This window comes from Emydura macquarii, unplaced genomic scaffold, assembly GCF_026122565.2.
Source record: "Emydura macquarii macquarii isolate MOO-44397 ecotype Brisbane River unplaced genomic scaffold, CSIRO-AGI_Emac_v2 contig_369, whole genome shotgun sequence".
NCBI classification, from domain to species: domain Eukaryota; kingdom Metazoa; phylum Chordata; order Testudines; family Chelidae; genus Emydura; species Emydura macquarii.
The window spans coordinates 15103182-15128734 of NW_027130506.1; the positions used below are offsets into that span (position 1 = coordinate 15103182).

The 25553-nt window shown below is 44.0% G+C and overlaps 1 protein-coding gene across 1 annotated transcript in view; it reads right to left on the bottom strand.

The window, feature by feature from the left end:
- The window catches only part of COL22A1 (collagen type XXII alpha 1 chain), a 266483-nt gene that overhangs the window by 148611 nt on the left and 92319 nt on the right, over window positions 1-25553 (bottom strand). The window contains exons 6-12 of the mRNA XM_067531757.1: window positions 19324-19447; window positions 16307-16582; window positions 15192-15272; window positions 14421-14534; window positions 13786-13830; window positions 8177-8225; window positions 6289-6320 (exon numbers count right to left, since the gene is read on the bottom strand). Coding sequence (XP_067387858.1) covers window positions 6289-6320; window positions 8177-8225; window positions 13786-13830; window positions 14421-14534; window positions 15192-15272; window positions 16307-16582; window positions 19324-19447 — 721 coding nt within the window. The remainder of the gene's footprint in view (window positions 1-6288; window positions 6321-8176; window positions 8226-13785; window positions 13831-14420; window positions 14535-15191; window positions 15273-16306; window positions 16583-19323; window positions 19448-25553) is intronic.

The following is a 25553-nucleotide window of genomic DNA, read 5'->3' on the forward strand; positions in this document are numbered from 1 at the left end:
TATTGGGCCAAAAGAAATCAATAGAATAAGGCCAGCAAAGACTATAGCTAACGTGCCTGTGCTTTGTTAAATCCTGAGTATATACACTGTGCCTTATAAATAATAATTGTGCGTGTTTGTCTCTGATCAAATCCTATTTAAATCAACAGGCTCCTGCCGAGCTGCCCATGGGGAGCTCTGTGCTGAAAAAGTAACGAGACAGTAGAGATGGCATTGTACTGTGCACCAATGGAGGAATGGGTCAGAAACGACAGACAAATGTACACAGAGGACCTAACTCCAAAGACAGTGTAACCCTATCCTGGCTGGGTCACTCCTGCCTCTGACAGATACTAGAGGGGTTTGTCCATTTCTTGGATACTTTGTCATACCAATAAAGTCCCACTGAAATGAACCACTGTCCTATCCCTTTGCCCTTGCAGATGCAGGCTACAGATAACAATACTGTACATTAGAGTTTGTAAAAGAACCAAAAAACCCACTAAAACCAGGAACATGTTTTTGTGACTGTTAAGCCCCAATCCTCTCCCACCTTTTTTTTCTGCCACCAAAATCACATATCTGGATTAAATTTTGAAATGTGGCAAATTGCGAGCAGTTCTGCTATGGAACATCCTCTTTGTTACTAGGGGGAAATGCTCTTCTCCACTTTGATCTGTCCAGGATCAAAGCTTCCGTCAGACAAACAGCTTGCCGGGCCGGATGGTGAGTGCGCATTGAAGCAGAACAAGAACACAGTAGCCTTTAGCATGACATTGATTAATTTGTATCCTCAGGTCTATAAATAGGATGTGGAGATTGTTGCTCTGGAGCTCACAAATGATTTGCCAAGCACCAGGGGGATGTTTTGCCCTGTCAGAGAAACCTATTAAGTCACTTTGCCCAGCTTCAACAAAGCCACCATTTCTGGCTCTTTTCTACCCAAAAGTTTTTGTAGCATGTTGCACCAGGTCCAAAAGGAGTAAGTCATACAGAGTAGGGAGAGGACGCACCTAAGGTCTGTCTGGGATTTGGTCTCTGTGAAGAATTTACACCCTGATTCTGCTCTTTCACCCACATGGGTTGAAGCCCTGTAACCAGTAAAGTCCCAGTGATGTGCCACAGTACAGCCCTGAGATCTGCCGCCCAGACTGCCCAGGGTAGAATCTTGCCATGAGATTGCGAGCTACTCAGGGTAGGCCCAGTCTCATGTGTCCGTAAAGTACCCTGCGCCCCTATGGTGGGTGCTGTAGAAATTCTTGACCATAACAATGTGCACTCCTCCGTTGGACTAATCAAAAAAAAAAAAAAAACCGTTTCTGATCAAGACAGTGATTTCCTAGCAGAGTGTTTTCTTATCCCATTCTTTGTTTGTTATGCAGAAGCATCGGACAGCCGAATTGCCAGCTTTCTGCTCGTGTAAAACAGTGTCCAGACACAGATGGCATTTGAAGTTATAGCATCTCAGGTTAATGTGGCTAGGGCGGATATCTGTGATTACAGAGTGGTGGTGCATGTGTTAGAAAAGAACAAACATCCATGCTGCTCACCATGGTCTCTTGGCTCCACCACCCAGCTGCCTATCTGCCCTAGTTATCTGCCCGAGGTGCTATCTTCAAGCTCTAACGAGGAAGATCAGCACGGCAGCAAGCTTTGATAAGGGGCATGTAATATGGAGAAGGGAGGATCTGACTACCTAACTTTATCAATCAACTGGAGCATACGATACTGCCTCTGCCCTTCTTCTGATCTTATGAATGGGTACCGCAAGGGATAACTTGGCCATCTGGCCACAAGAACAGGTGTCAAAGCTTTTAATCAGGCGGAAGATGGCAGATAGTGTGTGATAGGGGTTGATTCCTTTGACTGACAACAGGGTCTGCTGGGGGTGACCATGCCCTGTTTTGTGCAGCACTTCTGGAGGATGTAATTTACTAGGATAACAGGCTCATTTTACATTCTACACTCACATTAGATGGTTAAGAAGGCTCTTTTCACCTCCTCTTGACAAGCAGATAATCCATACCTGTCAGTCGTAATGTTGTGTTAAAGAGTGTTCTGTGTCCTCGCACAGTTATCAGTGACTGAATCACAGGAATCTCCTTTACAGACCTCTTACCAGAAGAGGAATGGAAAGATGCAAATGCTTTCTCACACTATTCATTTTCACACTCGGAGGTGAGCTGGGCAAGGAAATGCCCTAAAGAAAGGTGGTGGAGAGTTTACAGCTTTCTCACTGCCAGCAGATGTCATTGTATACCAGCAATAGGCCTGGCCGTGAGAGACCGGGACAGAAAATGTAAGGTAATGTTCATTGAGGTTGGGTAAAGGGAAAAAAATAACCTATGTACAAGCCCTGCAATTCCTGTAGCATTGAGAACTAAGCTGTCAGGATGCAAAATTATTATTATGTGATCTGGCTTCAAGTTGTTTATTACAATCTGCAGCTGTTATTCTGGGTCACAGAAGCCACTGATTTTATCTAAAACCCTTTAATTATTGTTTAAGGAAAAAGAAGCCAACCCAACCTCAGCTCCTCAGTTATTTAGCTAACCACATAGAAAGCACTCTAAGTACAGGGAAGAGGGTTTAAGAAAATATGCTAGAATCATAGAATGAAACTGCCCTGACCGGACAAAGGGACAGAGTACACGCTGAAACCACTAACACTTAACCGTTATATACCAGCTTTAATCTGAGATGGAGAAGAAGATTGCAAATATTAACTGATCAGCAGCCACATGACAGCCCTACGAGGTAGGTGAGCTCTGGTGGTAAATGTAGAGATAGAGGGTATGTCTATATGGGGATAAAAAACCTGCAGCTGGCCCAGATCAGCTGACTTGGGCACGGGCTGAAAAATTGCTTGTAAGCATTTGGTCTTGAGCTGTAGTCCGAGCTCTTGGACCCCGCAAGGCCTGGGTGTACAAGGCCTGGGCACTACGCCTGCCCTCCCGTGGTTTGCCCATACATACTTCAGCACAGAAGGTAACACACACAAGTCACCCCTGTAATATCTAGGCACAACAGAGCAAGTTAAGGACGCAGTTTCAGCCTTCACTATGAATTCCCTGGTTTTCTACATCAAATAAACCCTCATTCCTAAACTTTCCAATGCAGAGTGGAAGATTTCAGCCACAGTTGTTTGTTGGTTTACCATCAATAATGTGCTCAGTTCTGTATTAGATCGAAATAAAAAAATGCTCCGTACCCTGATTGATGTCAATAGAGTTACACTGGCATAAAGCTGGTGTCACAGAGTGGAGAAGCAAGCCACTCTCTCACCTATGATCCTAGAAGAAAAGGAACTGACTTCTGATAAATGCTTAAGACCATACTGAATCACCTGGCATGTGCAATAATAAGAGTTTATAAAGGCAGTGCAATCTCACCATCCCTGTTGTCTCAAAGACACGGTAACTTCTCTTACTTCGGCACTGGAGACTTGAATACTGTCCTTAAAGAAATCACAGTGCAAAACAGAACGGAGGCCCCACTTTTGGCTTTTGAAGTCCGTCCCTTTTCTCCACTTACTCGCCACTAACGGATTTAATAGCCCACCATCCCAGAAACTCAGGTAAATATAAAGCTGTCATGGTAAAGAGAAAGAGAAAGAGAGAGACTTGTTTTACTCAGCCATTTCTGTAGCAATGGGAAAACATGCCAGGAGGCGTTTGAGTCCTCTGATGCCAGATGTACCAGGTCTGTCTAGCGGGTGAGGACATCTTTTCAGTGAAACATACACACTCTCCTCCTCTTCTGTCTGGAGTATAAAGTACATCTAGCATAGTAGACATCTGACACTTCCGCTGCCAATCCTATCAGTTACTTCAATCACACCAGTACCCCTGTTTCTGACATACACACACGTGTGGTTCTTCTACTGCTAGATGTATCAACTACATTCAGCAGATATACACCTTCTATGCTGCTGATCTCAAAAGATGTGCTGGACGGGCGTCAGCTCTTCTGCTACTTAATCAGTGGATGTGCTCAGCAATATCACATTCTCCTCCTGCTCTCAAACATACCAGCCATGCTCAGAGAGACACACTCTTCACCAACAACTGTACCAAAACATGGCCAGAAGATGCCCATGATCTCTGCAGGCAAACATACCAGATGCAGCTCCTTTGTTACTCAATGAATGCTTCTGCTGGCTAGCATACCAAATAAACAGAGATGGCCAGTCATAAATTCATGCATCTTTATGCACTCATGTTAAGTTTCAGCCACAAGGACGCCACTTGGCTACCTAATCAGAGAAGTTCAGCCCAGATGATGGACCTGGTTTTTAATCAAAACTTGCACACTCACCATATTCCTCTGCAGGGTGAAAAAGGCAGGAGGTGGCACTTTCTACACTTCAGACCCTTCTTGACCAGATCGGACTTTATTTGTACTACAGCACCAACATACTACAGTAGAACCGCAGAGTTACAAACACCACAGTTATGAACTGACTGGTCAACCACACACCTCATCTGGAACTGGAAGCACGCAATCAGGCAGTGGCAGACACACACACACAAAAAGCAAATACCGTGCAGTACTGTGTTAAACGTACACTACTTAAAAAAAAAAATTGAAAGCAGCATTTTTCTTCTGCATAGTAACATTTCAAAGCTGTATTGTAAACTTTTCCGTTTAAACTTTTGAAAGAACCACCATCAGCTTTTGTTCAGCAATACGAACGTTTCAGAGTTATGAACATCATCCATTCCCGAGGTATTCAGAACTGAGAGGTTTTACCGTAAATGTAACGCTTTTCATTGGGGCTGACTGACCCTCGCCACACGAGAAACACAGGCTGATTTCTAAAGGCTGCATTTTGAATCTTTGGAATGTCTATTGTAAGCCAGACTCTGCCTGTCAGTGGAAAAGGTTTCACGTATATGAATGCAGAAATTTGCCCTTTATTCTTCCCATGTCTACGGGCTGACTTAGTAATGTATCCTCTAATAAGCATCCTTCATTTGGAATGTAAGAAGGTCAACTGGTGCGTTTCAGATGTATATGGTCAATAGATTATATTCAGAAAAAGCAGAGATAGGAAGGTTCTAATGGCCATAAACTCCATCTTTCCCTGCCAGTACAGGATTCTTCCCTACGGGACATTTACTAGGGCACTGTCCAATATAGCTTTAAATATTCCAAGCAATGGAGTGCCCACTGTTTCCCTTGAGAGTTCAGCGGACTATTACATCTCATAGTCAGGACACTTTATGTCCTCTTTCTTAATTTTATCCTATTATCCCCTGGTACCACCCTAATTAATGATTTCCATTCCTCCACTAATGATCACACCTGTCAAATATTTTTTTAGAGTTTGTTCATGTTCCTCCAGAATTATCACTTAGCCAACCTATGCATATTTGGCTCTTTTAATCTTTCCACATCTGCCAATCCCTTCAGCCCTCAATCTTTTTTTCTTTCTCTTCTCTATACTCTCCAGTTTATCAGTATTATTCTGGTGTCCAGAACTGAGTGTGATGTTTTTGTTGTGATTGTAACACAGGTATAGTGTTAGACTATTATCTCTTTGCTCCATAATATGACACTTTTGCTGATACAGCCTAAATTTGCTGGTTTTGTTGCCATATAGCCTAAAAACCCACTAGTTTGCCAAGCATTATCCCCACCATGCTTCATTTGCCATTGCTGATTTTCACTGAATACATTTTCCCAGATAGAAAAGATAGAATTTTTCCAAGTGAATGTAATTTTGTTACTTTGCATCCATGTTTTTAACTTTCCTAGACCTTTTTGTCTTATTTCTCTATTCCTATTAATATTTGCAATAACATTAACATGCTGTTTTTCTCCCTCTTTCAGATCATTGATGAAAATATTCAGTAAGATGGTACCTTGCATGAGCCCTTTCAGTACCCCATTTCATACCTCTGTAAAAATCAATGACTGCTATTTATCTGTACCTTTTGCTCACTGTCCTTGAGCCAGTTTTTCTTCCATTAGATGAAGCCTGATTCTCCACTGTATTGCCCCTTGTATAGTCCCTGCCACTTGTACAAAGTGAGTGTTATCTTTCTGACGTTAGCATTTTGCACAGCTGGAATTCAGACTACACAAGGGGCAAAGCAGTGACAAATCTTACATTTTTGATGAAGCGTCCTTTACTAAAATCTAACCAGATCACATCTCTGGAATTCTCTTTGCTCATAATGGTCTCCCTTCTGCAGGTCTTACTCTAGAAGCTCCCATGGGCTCCAAAATTAGTCTTTGAGCTAAACAAAGCAATGGAGTGAGCTATGATCTAACCGTGTTGTATAATGAACAATATCACCATACCTGTTCTCCCTTCTCTCCTCTGCCATATGCTCCTATGCCCTAGAAAGAAGGGGGAAAGGTACATTTAGTATATAATAATACTATATTGCACCTTTTATTCATGGAGCTCAAAACACTTTATAAATATTAATTGTCAAAACAGCCATGCAGATTTTATTATTGATTATTTATACAGGTCCATAAATGGGCATGGCCCTTTACATGAAGAAAAGCACAAGACAGATATCCTGCTCTGGAACAGTTCATAATCCAAGGTCATAGTCCTGCAACTGGCCCACAGAGGGGCAAGGATCTACCCCTGTGGATCCAACTGCAGGATTTGGAGGGAAGTTAAGACAAAACATAAGTCAAGATGGAGATAAATCCTGGTGGGAGAAGAGGCCAGAATTTGCAACAACAAAATCATGTGGTTGCTTAAGAAATTATCTATGCTTCTTCTATTACACTCTTAAAAAATCTAATTAAAGATGCACTGATTAGATAGATCATTATTATTATACCTATATAACAGGGCAGCACAAAGATGTCAAGTGACTTGCCCAGTTCAGACAACAAGTCACAGATTAAAATAAAGAACCTAGACATTCTGGACCCCAGCAACCCCTTTCCAATCCCCAGACAACACTCTCCCCCTACTCTACATTCGATGTTAAATAATATTTGTGACAGTGTCTGATATTAAGCTTCCAAAAACAAAGACGCCCTCAGTTTTAATTAGTCCCGATCTCTGTTTAAACCTCAACTTTCTTTCTCTTTTAAATAATGTACCGGAAGGTGGCATTTTTATCAGCAGCAACTGGTTGAAATAAGATCCCAATGTCACCTTAATGTAAACAGCAAAGACTGACGCTTTCTTTCCTTTGTGTGTGAATGCACCACAGTGTCTCTGCTGAATGTGCTAAGCAGTCAATGTATCCCATCCGCACATTTGAACTGAAAGGCCAGTAAGAGGTCAGCTAGCAGTCAGGCTTCGTGACAAAGCACCGAAACACAGAAAATGGCATCAGCTGACCTGACACTAGAAGGGTGAATATCATCCCTGCACAAAGGAAGAGCACAGGCTGCGCATGGAATTGGAAGCGTAATAGAATATACTGACCCTTGAAGAAAAGAGTGGGTCAGAAGATCCCATTCCAGGGAGCTGGAAGGATCAAAGGCTGAGGACATGGCCTGGTAGTGGAGGAAAGGAAGCAGTCCTGGGTAGTTAGGAATTAGATGGGGAGAAAACCCCAGGATACTGTTCCTTTAAAGGCCTGGGATCCAGAACCCTGTAATGTAAGAGAGGCGGGCTTCCCTCTCTCGCAGCCAATCCGGAGGAGCTCCCTGGAGGAGGACAGTGTATAGATTGCCTTCTCCCTCAGAGAACACAAGAGACACAGGTGAGAGAAGGGAGCCAGAGTCAGAAGGCTAAACTCCAGGGAGAGACAGCTGTGAGAAGTGACCCTGTGAGGAGCAGGCTATGGCAGGGGAATGTGGATGGCAGCAGAGCCAGAGATAAGTGCCAACCTTTGGATTGCAGCGATGGAATTAATTGGCGGGACGGTTAGCAGTTATTAAAGCAGCCCGTCAATGGAGAGTGGTAGGACTTATAGGAAAGGCTGCGGTGGGTCGTAAGGGTATGTCTACACTGCAGTTAAACAGGGCCCTCCCATATCATGGGGTCCCGTGTCAGCTGACACAGGCCAGGCACAGATGCTTAATTGCAGTGTAGACAAGGGCTCCGAAGACAAAGAACAGAGAGAGTGCTGACCATGGAACTCTGGCCACGAGGGACCCGTCAGCAAAGGGCAGCCACTAGCAGAGGCCCCATGCAATCAGTAGGAGAACCACCGTTTTTCCGTCTCTTGTGTTCCACCACAAAAATCAGTCAGCCTGTGACATCTCTTACTTACCGACTCTCCTTTTAGACCAGGGAATCCTGGACGGCCACTTTCTCCCTGGAGAAGAGAAAAGGGGGGTTAGCGCCACAGACTGTAAAGCATATCGTTTTTCTGAAAGGCCATTGCTTATTGCACCTAACAATCGATTTATCTCAAGAGCTGCCCCATGTTAATGTTTGTATGTTCAATAATTCAAATATGTATTTGTTATTTAAGGGCATCAAAGATTTGTCTCAAAATACTGAAGCACACCTCTCCCAAAGCCCCAACTTAACAGCTAGCAACGGGGCAGGTGATGCTGCAAACATAAAGCCCACCCGTGCATTACTTTGTTTACAATAGGTGGGAAGCTTGGGTGTGGGTGTATGATTTATACACAGCCATTGTTTTTATAATACAGATGGAGTTCTTAAAGGGGCAATGTCAAGGCAAAGAGACCTCTCCTTTCAACGCAGTGAGGATTCCCAGTCCTTGAAAAAGTGTGCTGCATTAGATCCAGAGAGCTGTATCCCTTACTTGTTAAGATGGTCCAAAAAAAGGGAGCAAATAATGAAAAATTTCAAAAATTTCAGTCATTTCTGTTATATGGGTTTAAAAAAGGAACCATGTTTCTTTGATTCAGAATTTGTCATGAATATTTTTGTTTCAGAAATTTTTTTGTTTTTGCTTTTTCCACATTTTTTTCTGTATTGTGGGGTTTTGTCCCCTGCCCCCCCTTTTATTTCTTTTGGAAAAAGCAGTAGAAAAGGGGAAAATGAGACAGAGGGGGAAAAGGAAAGTGATAAACTGAAAAAATGTGGGGGGGTTCATTTTCCAGTTCTAACCAGAAAATTAAAAAACAATATTTGTGAAAAATTCAGATTTTTTTTTTTTTGTTAAAAAAGAATTCCTACCAGCTCTGGAGCTGAAGTCTGTGTAATTCAGGAGTAAGAACAAAGATGGGTTTAAAAGATCTTTCCACACCTCAGTCCCAATCACGGACAGGGACCAGTTCAGCTCCTGGCGCAACTCAGAGCAACCGCAAGGCTCCTCCTGGCTGGAAAGTCTTACATCAGTCAGGAGTTGCTGGAATGTCCCATACATTCTACTCTGCAAGGAATAGCACAGAGCCAGCCGCAATGGCCCCCGCAGCCGCGCAAGATTTCCCCATTCTGGATGAAGTGGGATTTAACCCTGGTTTCTGATACAGTGCTGAATTCCATTTGCCCTTGTCCACACTTGTAACTATAAGAAGTGTTCAGTCCCACCACTTACAGAGCCCCTTGTCAGGAACATGTGCTTTATCTGATGGAGACACCCATTTAACAGCATAGCGATGTGCTGAAGTCTAATTGTTTAATTTAGTAAGAAGGTGCAAATTTTCAACAGTAACAGTGATTAACCATTGGAACAACTTACAGCGACTGTGGTGTATTCTCCATCATTGACAATTTTTAAATCATGATGGGATTTTGGGTTTTTTTTTCTAAAAGATTTGCTTTTGTTCCAACAGGATTTAATTCAGAGAAGTTCTTTGATCTGTGTTACACAGGTCAGGCTAGATGATCACAGTGATCCCTTCCAGCCTTATAAATCTATGAAAATAGGGGTGAAAAGTGTGCTGCATCCAAGAATAACTGAATAAAGATGGTGTTAACCATTGTATTCTGTAGCACATTAACAACAGAATTCAGTCTCCCATGTCCACACGCTGATCCTTCCAAGTCTATTTCCTGCTTCTTTCTCTAATATTTTTTTTTTTGCTGCATCTCCTTCCAAAACACATATGTTGTGTCACAGCACATTACCCTCACTTTGACAGCATAGGGGACTGAGGCAGAGACAATCACCTCTAAAAGAAGCTTTTCCTTTCTCTAATCTCAGTGAGTTCCTGTGGTTTGCCCTGGGTTATGGGACTTAAACTGGAGAAAAATAGAAGCTTGTTATCTTCCTACACTGTATCCGATTTTTACTCAGTTGCATGGGATATTCACAGGAGTCAGGCAATGTAACAAAAAGAGTGTCATCTAAGCTTTCCAGCCCTGATCTTTCCCTTCATTGGAATTCAGCGTACTGGATATGGAGTCATTCTCAGCATCAATGTCTAAGGACCCTGAGATCCATATTCCCAGCTCCTGATGACAACCTGGTTACAATTCTTCCTCTGCTTCTCCCTTGCTTTGGGGAGGAAGTAAGTTACTTCACCCTTCTCACGTATGCATACTCCCTCATATGTGCTTGCCCAATTGCTCTGGCTGTCAGAAGGGGAGCAGAGCCTGGACTCCTCCCACTCTCTGCACATTTCTGGTCAGGTGACAGCAGTGATGGGCTATGTGAACCCCACACTGGCCAGGAGGGGGTTAATGAGCAAGAGTGGTCAGGTTGGGGACAGATCAAGAAGACAAGCAGACAGGTCACTCCTGCCCTGTGCAAGAAGCCTGGGTCAGGTTAGAAGCTGACTGAAGATGGGAGTCAGCCAGGACCGAGCTGCGGGAAGGTGCCGGACACAGACTGAGAGTTTCCCTTGTTACCAGGAAGCCAATGGTGAGTGTGATGGGGTGTACAAACCCCACCCGGGGCCCCAAGGGAATAAAGGGCAACCCTGGACCCAGGTAACCTCACCCTTCCAGACCTGCAGAGTATGCTCCAACTGGACAGAGTGCTTAAAAGAGAGTAACTCGGCTCCGACGGGGGAGGCTGGAGAGGAAGACGGACGTAGCCGGAGAGCTCCTGAACAAGGTTGCGGGTCACCAGCTGAGCCTGGTTGGGGCTGAAGCTTTAGCTGTTTTTTCGTTTCTTTTGCTATCCTATATTGGACTCGGAGACGTGGTGGGAGACGGACGGTAGGAGGTGACCCAGAGAGGCAACTCCGAGCGCTGGACGCTGTTGGCTCTCTTAGGACCCTGGGTTAGAGTCCATAGAGTGGGAGGGTCTGGGGTCTGCTACCAAGTGCCCTTGTACTCTGATAGGCATAAGCCTCTGTTCCAGCCTGCTTCCCCTCTTGTAAGGAGAGGGGGAGGACATTGAAAACCCTGAGGTTAAGCCAAGCCACACACCAGGGTCAGGAACTCTTCCTCCTGGGAGGTGAGCCTGGAAACTAGGCATGTCACCCACTAGGCCCCGGGCCCTCCAAGAACTCTGTAACAGCGGGCATTAAGGCAAGCTGCTGCAGCTGGAGCCTGCCTGATAGGAAGGTACTGAAAGCCGAGCCCAGGTAGGCTGAAGATTCTTTTGGTTTGTGTTTCTGCTGGACTGTGACTTGGGGACTCTGTTACCCCAGTAGGGGTTGAGCTCTCACAGTGACTTGGCCAGAGAATAAGCCGTGTCCATAACAGCGGTGTGCAGAAGATTCCGTTGGGAAAACTGAGGCAGAACTGCCATGCCATGAGGGGGCATGCAAGGTTGGCACCTCCGTGACACCAACTCTAATGATTTTATCATGTGTCTCATGATATTTGATGTTTTCCTTAAAGCTCCAGCTCCTGGAGTCATGGGACATGGTGAGACTCACAGCTTCCATTTTAAAGAGTAAGTTTCTAGTCCTTGTGGTGGCAGAGAAAAATATAAAAAAAAAAAAATAGGACTTGAGGGCACCCTAAAGGCTCATTAACCAGAAGATGAACAAATTGAGCCCAATTTTTATTTCAATCTTGTAACCCAAGCACGTAATTGTTGAGGCCTGACTCCTGATTTTTGAATGCTTGGGGCTGGCTATACAGGAGGAGGGGCAGGTGAGTAGCCCTTGCTATGTACCCCAGGGCCAGCGTCACAATCTGAGCAGGGCTAAAGGTGCATATACAGGCTGGTGGAGGGGGGCTAGTCTCCTTTGGGCTGCGTGAGGACAGTGACAATCTAGTCTAGATGTTAACTAGGCCACAAATGACATAAAGGGTTTTACATCCATTTAGTAATTAATCTTTGCAGCATCCCTGGGAGGCAGGCACCAAAAAGTAGCTCTATTTAGTGGATAGGGAAGCTGAGGAACATAGAAGTTAAATGACCTCAACCTTCCCACATAGTGAGTCATCAGCAGATCTTGGATTGAAATGCAAGATTCCCCAACCCTTGGTCTGTGCAGAGTTCATTAGATCACCGTTACACAAACCTTATAGGTCCTTGGATGCACATGGGTTATGGAACATCAAAGCCAGCTGATTACTAGTCATAGATCAGGAATAAGGCTTGCCATTCAATCCTCCATCTACAGAACCATGTTTAATCCCTTTTACTGAGAGTGAAGTGGCCTGGAATTTATTACATGGATTTGCCGATGAGTGAGACAACATATACATTTTCTTTCTTTTGTTTTATCAGTGCCATCCTTTTGTGTTCTTCTCACAGTAATTTCTCATGGTTCTGCCATTCTGAAGAATAGCCCGTCATTACTTACACTGCCAGAGATTAAAATAGGAATGGAACTATGTATAGTCCCATGGGAACAACGGGCCAAATTCCCAGCCATTTTAAACAGGCGCAGCTTAATGTCAACAGGCCTGTGTCCATTTACCTAAGCAGAAAATATATACCCCAAGCATTTCTTTCTGCATCCCAGAAACGTTTAACAATTGGCAGTACAGCGAACCTCTCTACAAACTCAGGGTTTGGGATTCTGGGCCTCACCATGCATACAGAATAAGTGACCTCCCTACCACACTTCCTCAGAGATCAGTATCATCCAGCTAAATAGGATTTACAATCATCGGGGCAAAGAATGATTGGTTTACTCTGTTCATTCTAAGAAGAAACCTATCTACAAATATAGCCCATATTTAACTTCATCCCATGACACAAATGCTCTTGCTAGATACTGGATTACAGGGCTCCATTGTCCTTCTCCAGGCTCAGTGAAGTTCTGAACGAGGATGTGTCCTTTTATCTTGGGCATAGTGCAGAAAGAGTGCAGAATTACTGGAGAATCACTATCAAAGTTGTGATGTCAGCCTCATGGATTACACTAGTTTGAGAAAGAGCCAATGTAAAAACAAAGATTTTGCATTTTAGTGCTTCTAGAAGCTATATAATCCACTTCAATGAAATTAAGGATAAGCATAGTCAAGACACGCATTCTAACTACTGAAAAGTTCCAGAGGGGTAGCCGTGTTAGTCTGTACACAACAAAAACAAGAGTCCTGTAGCACTTTAAAGACTAACAAATTTAATTTCTGCAGGCATAAGCTTTCGTGGGCTGTAACCCACTTCATCAGATGTAAGGAATAGAAATCAGAGAGAAGGTATATATATACATCTAAGGGTAAGTAACAACAATGGGGAAGTTAGGTATGAGCAAAGTCCATTAAGTTAGAGTAGTTGAGGCCTATTCACAACCATTGATTAGAAGGTGAGAATGTGTGAACAGTGAAAATTACTTCTTGTAATGAGATAACCATCCCAAGTCCCTGTTCAGACCCAGTTCAATTGTGTCGAGTTTGCATAAGAGTTCCAGCTCTGCAGTTTCTCTTTGAAGTCTGTTTTTTTGTAGACTGCATTCCCCATGCCCTACCCTGGACACATCCAACCCTTCTCTTGTCTGCTGTACAATTAATTTGATTCTCTTCCTTCAACTCTTCCAGTCATACAGAATAACCCAGCACCTCACAGGATATTTTTAAACAGACAAAGTAGAAATCATACTACTGACCTTTTGACCTCTAGGACCTTCAGGGCCAGCTGGGCCCCTCTCGCCCTAAAGAAAGAAAAAGGAGACTGTAAGGAGACAGTTCTTCTCACTACATGCCAGCACACTAGGGGTCCAACAGAGACAATGGAAAGAGCCCCACGGATTTTAGTGGGCAATGGAGGAAAAACGACACATCCCTAACATTTGAGCATTGACAGACTACAGTAAAAAAGTCAGCAATGAAAATATTGCTGCAGTGCTAACACCCCAATGGCCACATTCCCTGCAGACTTAAACAGGCCCAACTCCACTGACAGCAAGGGGATTCCTTCTGCATGTCTCACATTTACCCTAACAGCCCATTCCTATTATGTCCTACAAAACCTGTACTCATAAGGGGTGGTAAAAATAGCTGCTTCATTTTCTAGGTTGATCTGGAGAAGTCTCAATCAAGATCCACTGAACTAGGTGTGGACAGAACACCCAAGACACAGTCCTTTTCCCCAACAAGTTTACAATCTAGGAGTCTGTGATCCTGCCTGGCACTGCAGTGCAATCACTATGCAACTCCTCTACTAGACCGTGCTCCCAAAACCAAACGGGCTCGCCAGGGAGAAGAAACAAAGATTCCCAGAACGGAACACAGAGTCACTCACCTTTTCTCCAGCAGGACAGGAACAGTTGAGGGTGTTTGTGGGGCCCACTTGTTCGCTGCCGACAGTGGGTCTTATTTCAGCAGGTGGCGCTTCAGTAACGACCGTCACCTGGCACTAAATCCAAACAGCTCATGTCATGATCAGGCCTTCCCTTTCAGAAACCTCATTTGCCTTTTATCCAGTTTATGGCAGCCAAATTGGTATTTATCGAGACATGTTGCTAGCTATGTCAAACTCCAGAGACTTGGGGAATCAGAAAATCAATTGTGTGTTTGGATTTGGGATTTTTAAAACTACTGATGAAAGGTACCAGTATGGACCCTGCAAACCTGTTTATCCAAACAATTGCTACAACAGTGACTGAGACTTCAGCCACACTGTGATGGTGTTTTTTGCAATGCAGACATCCATCCATTGGGAACCGGACTGAGACTACTAACTAGCAACTGTTGCTATCTTAGCTCTTCCCGTACAACAGCAGTAGGAAATACACTGAATACCTTTACAATGAATTTATATTCTTCAATCAGCAGTTGAACCCTTCAGATTTTTGTTTCCCATGATAGTTTGCCAGGGAAAAGAGAGATGGAAACATTTCATTCTTCATACTTTTCTCTTTTTCAGTAAACTCATCACTATGTTATGTTACCAATTCCATTGGTTTGATTCATTACCTGCCTAACATCAGACTCACGTCCCCTTATTTGGATAATAGATCTAAACTAAGAGTGGCTGTGCATATGCATATATAAAACCAAAACAACAACTCACTGGTCCAGAGGGAATATCACAGCAGGTTTCCAGCTCGGCATGTCGGGAATCACAGTAAATGACCATCCGCTGAAGATCAAACTAGAAAACAAAGACGGACAATAAGGCCGTGTTTCAGAGACTGTGAATTATTAATGCCAACTTGTGCCTAGTATTTCAAAGCAAAACGTGCGAACAATACAAAGGCCAGATGAGACTAGATCATGATGGTTCTGGGGGCCCACAGCTGATACCCCCCTCTGTTAACACCCCAGCATTCTGTGAAGGGCACTATGCTAATGAGATCCTGACTACCTGTGTTCATTAAAAATTCTGTGGTGCTTTTAATAAGAATAAGGATGTATATGTATATATGTGTGTCCTGGCCAAATTCCTATCTGGAAATTATACTCCGTCTACCTAAATTCCCCTTGAAATTTCAGTTGGATAGGATGGTTCATTTTGTTCAACTCCACGGAATCATTTACTAATGCTACTAAATCATTTTACATGCACACTGCGTTCTCTTTGCACTGTGCCCTTATAACTACAGTGGAGTTACCCCTGATTTATATGCATGTAAGAAGAGAACCAGGCCCAGTGTAAGTATCTTGATCTTTTTGCTAAGACCAAGCCTGGTACTTATTTAATCCCAGATGTATTCTCTGTGCAGTGAGGACCATATCCTGACATTGCAGGGGAGGACTCAAAGATTTAACAAGTCTTCTCTGCCTCTAACTAATACACATGAAACCCCATGTAGGGCCAGATTGGGACAGCAAAGAGACATTCTAATGCTGTTTGGTATTATGAAGATTTGGCGATGACGTTTGTGAGTGATCCATACCTATGATTTCAGACATGGGTTTAACAATGGCAATCTCGGAGTGGCTGGAAGGATGAGATGGAGCCCCCTCTTTTGTATCCTTGTACTACTCACTTCAGGTTAGAAGACAGAAACCCTGGTATCTGATGAGATGTCAGTCATTCCCAGACAGTTAATCAAATGCACAGATTCAGTTAATAACGGTGAATAAAGAGAGGATTCAGCGAAAGGATAACACCAGATAACCCCGTCCACCTTGCACAGATGGACATCGTTTCCCTGGGAACGAATCTGCAGGCTCAGTACTTACATCTATGGGTACGCTGTCATACAGGCGTTTGCCAATCACTGTCTTTCCTTGAATGTCAATATTTTCTCGGTCTTCAATAGGCAACGTCTGAACTAGTTTGCAGTCAATGTAGAGGGAGACGCTCTTGGACTGAATGCTGAGGGCGATCTTATGCCAGTTGCGGTCAAACAAATCGCTGACTCGTGCATTTCGAAAAACCACTCGCACTGCGTCCTTGGTCAGCCCAATGGCACTGTACTCCACGGCTTTGTTCTCTCCATCTAGTCGGATAGACACCTGGGAACCAACAGGAAGAACGCTGCCAATACAAACACAACTTTGTTCTCTAAACTCATCCTTTCACAGAAACTGCACCCCAAAGTGATTTACAGAATCAAAGCAACTAATAGTAGAAGGAAAGGGGAAGAGATATAGGCAGGATGTGGGAAACATACCTGAAGATGGGATAGGAAATGAGATTGAGAAAGGACAAGGTGTGTTAAAGGGATTAGCTGATACATGGCCTAAATTACCTGCCTTAAGACTAAAATGGTCAAGCAGTGCCAAGGAAGGAGAAAGTACTGAGTGACTGGACTCAAATTTAATCAAGTTTTCAAATAAGAGAGAAAGAGTCCAGTTTAATCCTGTGCTAGGTAAACCCCTGTCACCTCTAGTGGAATTCATACCCCACCCACTAATTGTAATTATCTCCCTTTCCCTTTCCAAGGCCATTGCTAAGAGCATATTGTTTCTCATAATACCTCCATCCGATGGCTCAAGCACTGTACACAGGAAACTATGAGGTGTAGAAGCAAGTAGATAAAGGGAAAATTTTTCTAAAGCACCTGAATAACATAGGAGCCTAAATCCCATCTTCAAAAGTGATTTAGGCATTTAGGAGCCTAAGCTGTATTGACTTTCAATGAGAGTTACGGCTCCTAAATGTCAAAGTCACTTTTGAAAACCAGCCTTAGGTACTTTTCAAATGTGTACCCATTGCTTTTTGCTTTCCAAATTTAAGGGGTTCAATTTTTCAGCTAAGAACAACAGGAAATGATTGACTGTATTGTATATAGGGCTTGGAATTAAGAGAGTATGGTTTCACAGTAAGCTACATTTCCTTTTATCACAAATCAGCTGATATTAAATCAGTGATATTAATCTATGTTCACTGGCTGATTTAAGAATCTAGCTAGCTAAGTTCTTATACTACACCTATTCCCTGTGCTGTCTGAGTGCCTCAGATATTTCCCCACATCCTTAGGAAGTTCAAATCCAAAGGAATAATAATCTTTCGCACTGTTAAATCAATCAGCACTGGCAGCCCACTCAGGAATCATGAGTAATTCTATAATAACAAAATGAAGTATACAGAGCAGGCAAAACAAAAAACCCACCCCCAAAGAAAAAAACAACAACATGGTGTGGTGGTTAAAAAAAATATATGGGAACAGATAACATTATATTGTACGTGTGATGAATTTGGCTTTGTACGTATAGCTTATGAATTCCAGTTGATACTGTGAAGTTGTATTATGAAAAACAGCTGTATCATGAGTGTCTACATGTAACTGGATCCACCACTGCTGAGTCTTGTAGCTGGTACACAGCAGACAGGGACAAAGGGAAATACTTAAGGTTAATGACAGCACTTTAACTATACACAGGTTATGCTAAAAAGGAGTTCAAGCCTTGGAAAAGGATTCTACTTACCCCTGGGAATGGAGGGGGAAGGTAGGAACAGAGGAAACTTACCAGGAATAGAACAGAAGGGAAAAGGTCACCAGGTGGGGTTTAAATAAAGAAACACACAGGACTAGGGGGAGACAGAGGGAAAACCTGAGGCAGCAGACATCAAGGTCACAGAAGATGAGTAAGGAATTCCCTGAGGGACGGACCACCTATCATGTAAAAGGGTACATCAGGCAGGGGACACCTTGTCTGCCTGCTTTCCTGCACAGCAATAGTCCCAAAGAACTCCCAAGTGAAGGGTGAGATAGAAAGTGACATGCATGTACAGTTTATTGTTTTGTCTGATCCACACTCTCCTGTGCGCTGCATGATTAGGTAAAAAAGAACAAATGTATCAGACTCTGTGCAAAGCGTCTGAGGTAGATGAACTGCTTCACAGCTGCTGCATGCCTCTGAGAGAGTTCAACTTTTACCAGGAGTTTCAGACCTTTGAGGTGGAGTTCTGAAGCAGGGTGTATTTAAGTAACGGTAACATCTTGGGGGGTGGGGTGGAATCAGTGCTAGGCTTGGGGGCCTAGTTCAGGTGGGCTGAACAGCCCCATTTCCAAGTAGGGGTAGCAGAGAGTCGGTGCCCAGGAAATGCGCCACGAAGGCCAAGCAAGGAACCAGCGTTAGAGACTGCTGAGGCTCCAGATGCAGCAGAGATTTGAATTCCCCCTCACCGCCATCTGAGGAGGAGGTACTCACCGGATTCTGTGACAGAATTGTGATAGCTCTTTCTGTCTGAGAATCTGAAAGTGCTTTACAAACATTAATGAATTAACCTTCACAAACCCCATGTGGGGTAGGGAAGCATTATTATACCCATTTCATAGGGCAGGAAACTGAGGCAAAGGGATGTTAAGTGACCGGCCCAATATCACCCAAAATCAGGAAGTCTGTGGCAGAGGCAGGAAGAGAAGCCACCTCTCCTGAGGCCCAGCCCTGTGCTTTAACCATGAAGCCATCCTCCCCTGCTCTGGGGCACGCTGTAATTTTTCTGTTCAGCACAGGCTGTTTAAAATTATTGAAAAAACTAAAAGTGCTTTTAAAAATTAGGAGCGTGTCTTTTCTCTGCCCATTTCCTCCTCAACCACAGCCACTGTCTGAGCGAACATTCCTCCCAAGGTAAATCATGGGCAGTGTCCAATTGCAAAGGCAAAGGTTGTTCAGCAGAAGGAACTGAAAATGTCAGTCAGTCAAAAGGGATTTTCATTAGTCTATTTGGAAGGGGGAGTGAGGGGTTAAAGCAGCACAGCCAGCTTGTGTGAAACAGGCTGCTCTTGATGTCTGGAAAGGCCTCCTACCTGTGGTATGCCGTACTTGTCGATAATCTGCCAAATATACCAGTCTTCTCTCCTGGAAGCCTTCCGGAATTTGAAAGTGGCTACAAAGGCATATTCATCAGGCAGACCCTGTGGGAATACACCCCTGAGGGAGAGGAAGTGAGAGAAAAATGTAACAGGTTTAACAATGAAGAGCAAAAAACTTGAACTGAAGCCCCTCCGTGTCCTGGGAAGACTTTCCAAAGCCATCATGCAGATGTCTAAAAAAATCTGCTGTATTTGGCAGCCAGTAACAACATGAACATGTGCCTGCTTCCTCCACCAGCACATGCCAGCTCTGCCCCAGAGGAGCCCTTCCCCATTCCTGTGGTGAGGAGAGGATTTATTCCCAGCCCTCATGCTGAATACCAAACCCTGGGATGTTGCAGACTGTTCTACATCAGGCTGAACAGGTTGGGTTTTCCCTGATGAGGTACCCCCTCTGTTCCTGGCTCCCAGAGGATAAGTGAAACATACTGTTTGGTTATATTGCCACAGGGGAAGCTTTTAACACTGGAAAGCAGACAGGCAGACCTGACACCTCCTGCGAACATCCGAAACTATAACAGCACAAAAGGATCATAATGTATCGAATTCCAGACAAAGCAGGCACTGCTTCTGTTATCAGCCCCGATGGAGACACTACAGTTTTGTCGGCCTGGGGAATGAGATGCGCTGTCTCAAAACACACTTTACAAACACATTTGGCAGAAATTTACTCAGTGTGCGGCTTGCCTCCAAGGATCGGTGCCCATCATTGAGACGACGAAGAATCAACCTGTTTGAGTCAAACTTGTCGCCACATGTGTCACAGGCATCAGATGTTTAAAATAAACATCCAATTAAACGCAAAACAAAAAACAACCAAACAAACACCTCACCTCAAGTAAGTATTGGGGTAGAGTGTTCAGCAAAGGTTCAAAATTAGTCATGCTTCACGCAAACCAATTCACCCATCATCAGTTTTCACTTTCAGTTTCCTGATTTGAGGCTAAGCCCTTCGGGATAGATGTTACTGTGAGTTAGATCATTATTCTTGCTTCTGCTGTAACGCACACATAAATGGAACCCCATCCCTCAAAGAACCCCACATTCTCTCCTAAAAGCCAGATTGAAGACGACAGTGACTGGTAGTCACTATGTGGCAACCAAAACTCCCTCCTCCTTTAACCCCATGACAGATCTCCAACAAAAGCAAGACCTTGGTTCACAGGCAGAGTTATTTCCGTCTGGCTCATCTCCTCATTTTCTACATGTCCTGTTAACACATCAGCTGCTCCGCTCCATTTCAACCCAGTCACCTGAAGCCTTTACAGTGTAACAGCTGCTGCCTGTGTGGCCTGATGGAGATCCCAATGAGAGTTGCAGGTGCTCAGCACCTCTGATCTACTCCAGACAACTGCCCTTCCCCACTGACATGGATTCTCCGGGTGCCACCACCCTCTCCCCCACACAGCAAAATAAGCATCATTCCCTCCCCTTCGAGTTGTGGAACCCACAGGAATGCCAGGTCACAAAAGGACATACCCCTGGGTTGCCACTGTCATGCCAGAGCCCCAGTGGAGAATAAATCAGGCATGAAAGTGGCACCAAAAGCCACAGGAGCAGGCCGGGGAAGGTCTGGCGAGGGACAGCCAGCTCAGTCACATCAATCCTTCCCATGGGCACATAGCCAGGCCTCGTGTTCCTTTGATGCATATTTGCGTGAACTTCCTGTCATGCTACTGCCTGCTTGGAACACTGCTTGTGTGTGAGTTTTCTGAAGAGGGAAACAGGCCTCTTATAAATTGCTGACAGATTCAACTGGCCTTCCCCCCATTCCCTCATGAACCTTTCAGGATAATGAGCTAAAAACCACCAGGTCTCCATTTATTTGTTTCCTGGGAGAAGAGCACCTCACAGCTGACGCTTGGCCACGAACCCCCACGTCCTTGCTGGGATGCTGGCATTCGGAGTGTCTCCCATACCTAAGCTCCTGAAGTGTTGCCAATTACTGTCCTTGCTTCCACTCTCTCTGCCTGCCCATCTTCCTGACTCTTCTATTTATGGGCAGCAGCGCCACCCTTTGCTCCCCTACTGGTCCTGCCCTGCCCATTCCCCTCCTGCCTTCCCTCCTGTCTCATCCCCAATCCTCTCTGGGTATGTCTCTCCTGCTCTTGTTTCCCCCTTGTCTCTGCTCAGCTCCCCACACCCCTAGTTTCTGGTGCTGCAATAATCCCTCTTTGTTACCAATCACTTGGGCTCCTTACATCTCCTCACTTCAAGCCCTGGACACTTTTTAGTGCCTGAAGCTCCCAGTCAGCCTTCTGGCCTCTCTGTTCCTGCTTCCTAGAACCACAACAGGAGGCGAGTTAGCCCTGATCCAGCAAAGCATTTAAGCACATGCTTCATTCTAAATATGTACATAAGTCCTATTAGAGCCAATAGGTCCTAAGCAGAGGGGATGTACTTAAGCATATGCTTAAAATGAAGCTTGTTTTTAAGAGTTGGGCTGATGTGTTTGGCCCAAGTTTTTCTGCCCAAACGTGGAAGGGTTCAGTGGTGTAGAAGCAGGTAAACGATCCTGATCTATACTCCACATTCCACAAATGAGCAGTGGAAAAATTCTGTTTACTCGGGCTTGCCCTTGACTACGCTACTGGATGTGCCCATTCTTGGCCTCTCGCCTAGGATTGCCTGTGTGGCTCTGTGCTAGGAACTGAACTGAGACCACTGACTCATAACACAGAGTAATGAGTCCATCCACTATGGGCCCTGTGGATTTAAACTGGTGGAAAGCTGTAATCATCTGTCACCAGGCCCGCTCAGCTGATTTGGTAAGGCTCTGAAGAACAGGCTGCAAGTTTCCGGCAGACACAGCCTTTATGGGAACGCAAAGCTAAAGAGACCTCTGTTGCTCAGAAGGCATGACAGAAGCTGAAGCCGAAGTCCTTTGCCCCGATGTCATTTGTGGAAATGCATTGCCCCGTAAATAATAAGAGCTCTTTTCATGAGTTTTCATTTATTTCCCTTCTAAAAACACTGATATCCATCAAGTGGCTCAGTGGGGTATTTAGGAATCCAAGGACTGCATGTGCAGTCACCAGAAATGTTTTATTTCCCTGCCTTCACCTGAAGCTGAAATGAGCTAACGATCCATCGTACAAAGCATCTGAAATTCTGCTTTACAAGTGGCATGGTATCCACCGGGATCGTGCTGTTGGCTTCTGAGTTTATAATTCTAAGAAGACAACTGGTCACAGAAGAGCTCTCTCTAAAACTCCAAGCTGGGAGAAATCCCAAGCGTGGCAGGTTTTCTTACGAGTTAATTAAACCCAAGTTCAAGCTCAGGTGAATCGCAACTTCGCCATACAAAAAATGACAACCACCATCCAGGGGACTTCCCGGCCGCTTCACATTTCTCGGGAACAGGTTGATTTCTCATCGTCTTCCATTTGCCATAAGAACCTCCACCACAACTGTCACCCCACAAAAAGAAACATGAGCCGGTTTTCATTCCTGACACCAAATGTAACAAAGGCTTCTTCTTCGCTTGTATTTGCGCAGAATTACTGACATTAAAGATATTTTGGAAATTAGCTGACAAAAATTAAAGAACACACTGGAAGGTGAAAGGAACACCTGCAAAGCCCAAACTGGAAGGTCACTGAATACTTTTAGGTCATTGAGTCCAGTGAATCAATTCCAGTCCAGCTCAGCAATGGCTACAGATCACTAACATTTGATGGCCATTCAGCGATCTACCGAACCGAGACTGGTGAGTGTCACTCTACTTCCCTATGTATCTACAACATGTTCATCAGCAGGGCCACATGACTGCTTCTTGCCACAAAACCTGTGGAATAAGGCTCTGTGGGAGGAAATCTTCATGAGAAACCCTGTGTAGAGATTCCCCCGTATAATTCCACTGGGGAGATGGAGTTTGCTTCCCCACATAATAGGCTGTGGGGCTCACTCAGTAACCCTGCTGATCTCATGGGAAATCAGCAAGAGGCCAGGGGCATATGTCAAGGGGCCTTAGACTAACCTGTGGTCTCTGTGGCCTGGCATGAGTCCCTCCTCCCCCCATTGCCAAAGTTCCAAGTCCCCAGGGGCTAGATCTCTGTACAACAAGGCACTTAAGCACCTGCTTAACTTTCAGCAAGAGCGTCAGTTCCATTGAGTTCAATGGGACAGAAGTACAAGTGCCTTGCTGAATTGTTGCCCTAGTCCTGCAGATGAACAGAGAATTTCACTCTTCAGGGCCATCACTTTGGCACCTTTTCCAACTCAGAATTCTCACGTATAACTTTTTTTTTAACTCCAAATGGAAAATAAAATATTTTAAATATATTACTCAGTAAATTAATTTATTAGTTTCTAATTAGTTTCTAATTCTAATTCTAATACCATGAATTGCTAAGCAATATGACTAATTATCTGGAGGAAGGAGTCTTTGTTTTAGTGCTAGTCATAATTTTAGTTTCTAGTTTTATGTAGGTGTGTGTAATTTCATTTTCCATAAGTGATGTTCCCATGGGAATCTTCCTGAAACCTTCAATACCTCTGGCTACTGAAGACAAAAATGGAATATACTAACTTCTAATGGAACCTGAATTTGTTTTTCTTCTAAACCGCAGGATCTTCCAAGTTAAAATACAGAAGATGGGTGAAAATGGGCAGGCTCTTTTTTTAATTTCCTTAAAAAAAAAAAAAAAAAAAAAGACAGAGAAATTAGAAAAGGAAATTAAGTAATTTCCTTAAAAAAGAAAATAAAAAAGGAAATTAAGTAATTTCTTAAAAAATGTTTCAATACTGATAGTCCGAGGGAGTGAAATACTCAAGCTATGTAAAAAAAATAAATAAAATGATGCAGCATGAGCAGAAGCAATGCAAAAATGCCACCAGTAACAATGCTCTTGGGCCCCCAGCCTGCCCAGAAAGGACCACCTCGAACAGCTCAGAACGTACTGCTAGTCAATCGCTGGCATCTCTGTGGAAGCCCATTGATGTCAACGGAAACGCTTCCTTTGACTTCAGTGGGCTTTGGATTAGCCCCTTTGTCCACAAGGGTGACAACAGGTGTGAAACGTGGTAGTTGGAGTTCTGATGTGGACAACTGGCTCTTGGGAACTGACCTGAGAACACTAATTCCTTCCACACAGAGCAGTGAATGGCCATTAGATGGCCACAATATCAAGCATAAAGGTGCCAGCGTTGCTTATTACCCACTTAAATCAAGACTTAGAAACCTAATTAAGGTACATGATTTCAACACTGCTGAGCCCCCCGCAGAGCCCACTGAAGTCAATGGGACCTGCTGAACACTGTCTAAGGCAATCAGGGAACAAGAAAGAGCCTACAGGAGTTTCTTGACTGAGGAAGAAATGTCCATCTATTGGTCTCATCAGCATTCTGCCTTAATTAACTCTATTCTAGCTAATCTGTCATCTCAGCTAAATAACAAGATAGCAGGAAGACAGAGTTCACCACAGAGATTGCCACTGCCATGTCACGCTTGAAAATGCTCAGATACAAATGGTTTTCTTGCTTTAACCTTGGGGCAATTTTTGGTGTCTGTCACTATGGACTAAAAATCCCTCAATAACAGTTTGTTATTTAGGAAAGAAAATGGATCTTGTGACTTGAGAAGACAGTGACATATGTAGGTAACAATACTCACTAAATAGTTCTCCTAATGGCTTCCTGGAGCAAGAATAACAATGAGACCTACTCCTGCATGCCTCTAGAAGGGGCCTCGGGGCCTCAAAGCTCATAGATACTTACCTCAAAGTAATAAATGGATTCACTTCATTGAAATCCTGTCCACCCTACTTAGTCTACATATCCAGATCAGCATTGCTGCATGATGAATAGCACTGAACACAGCTAAGTGACAGATCTAATATTGATACAGATAGTTGCCCTGAATCCATCACTCAGTCATGCATTACACACATCACTCACACTGCCTCCATGCTAAGGTCTCTGCCTTAGGATTTTGTATTGGTGGCCAACGCTAGTATCTCAGCCTTATCCTGAGATCTGAAACCAGATTGAGAAAGACAGAAAGCTTACTCTGTCCAGATAACCCCACAGTAGCTTGGCACCTAACTTCCAGAACACGTTCCCCAAACATGAGGAGGTTCAAGACTGGCCAATAGTTCAACAGAAAATCAAAATTAATAGACGGTTTCTTCAGCACAAGCCAATTCTCAGCATATTTCAATAGG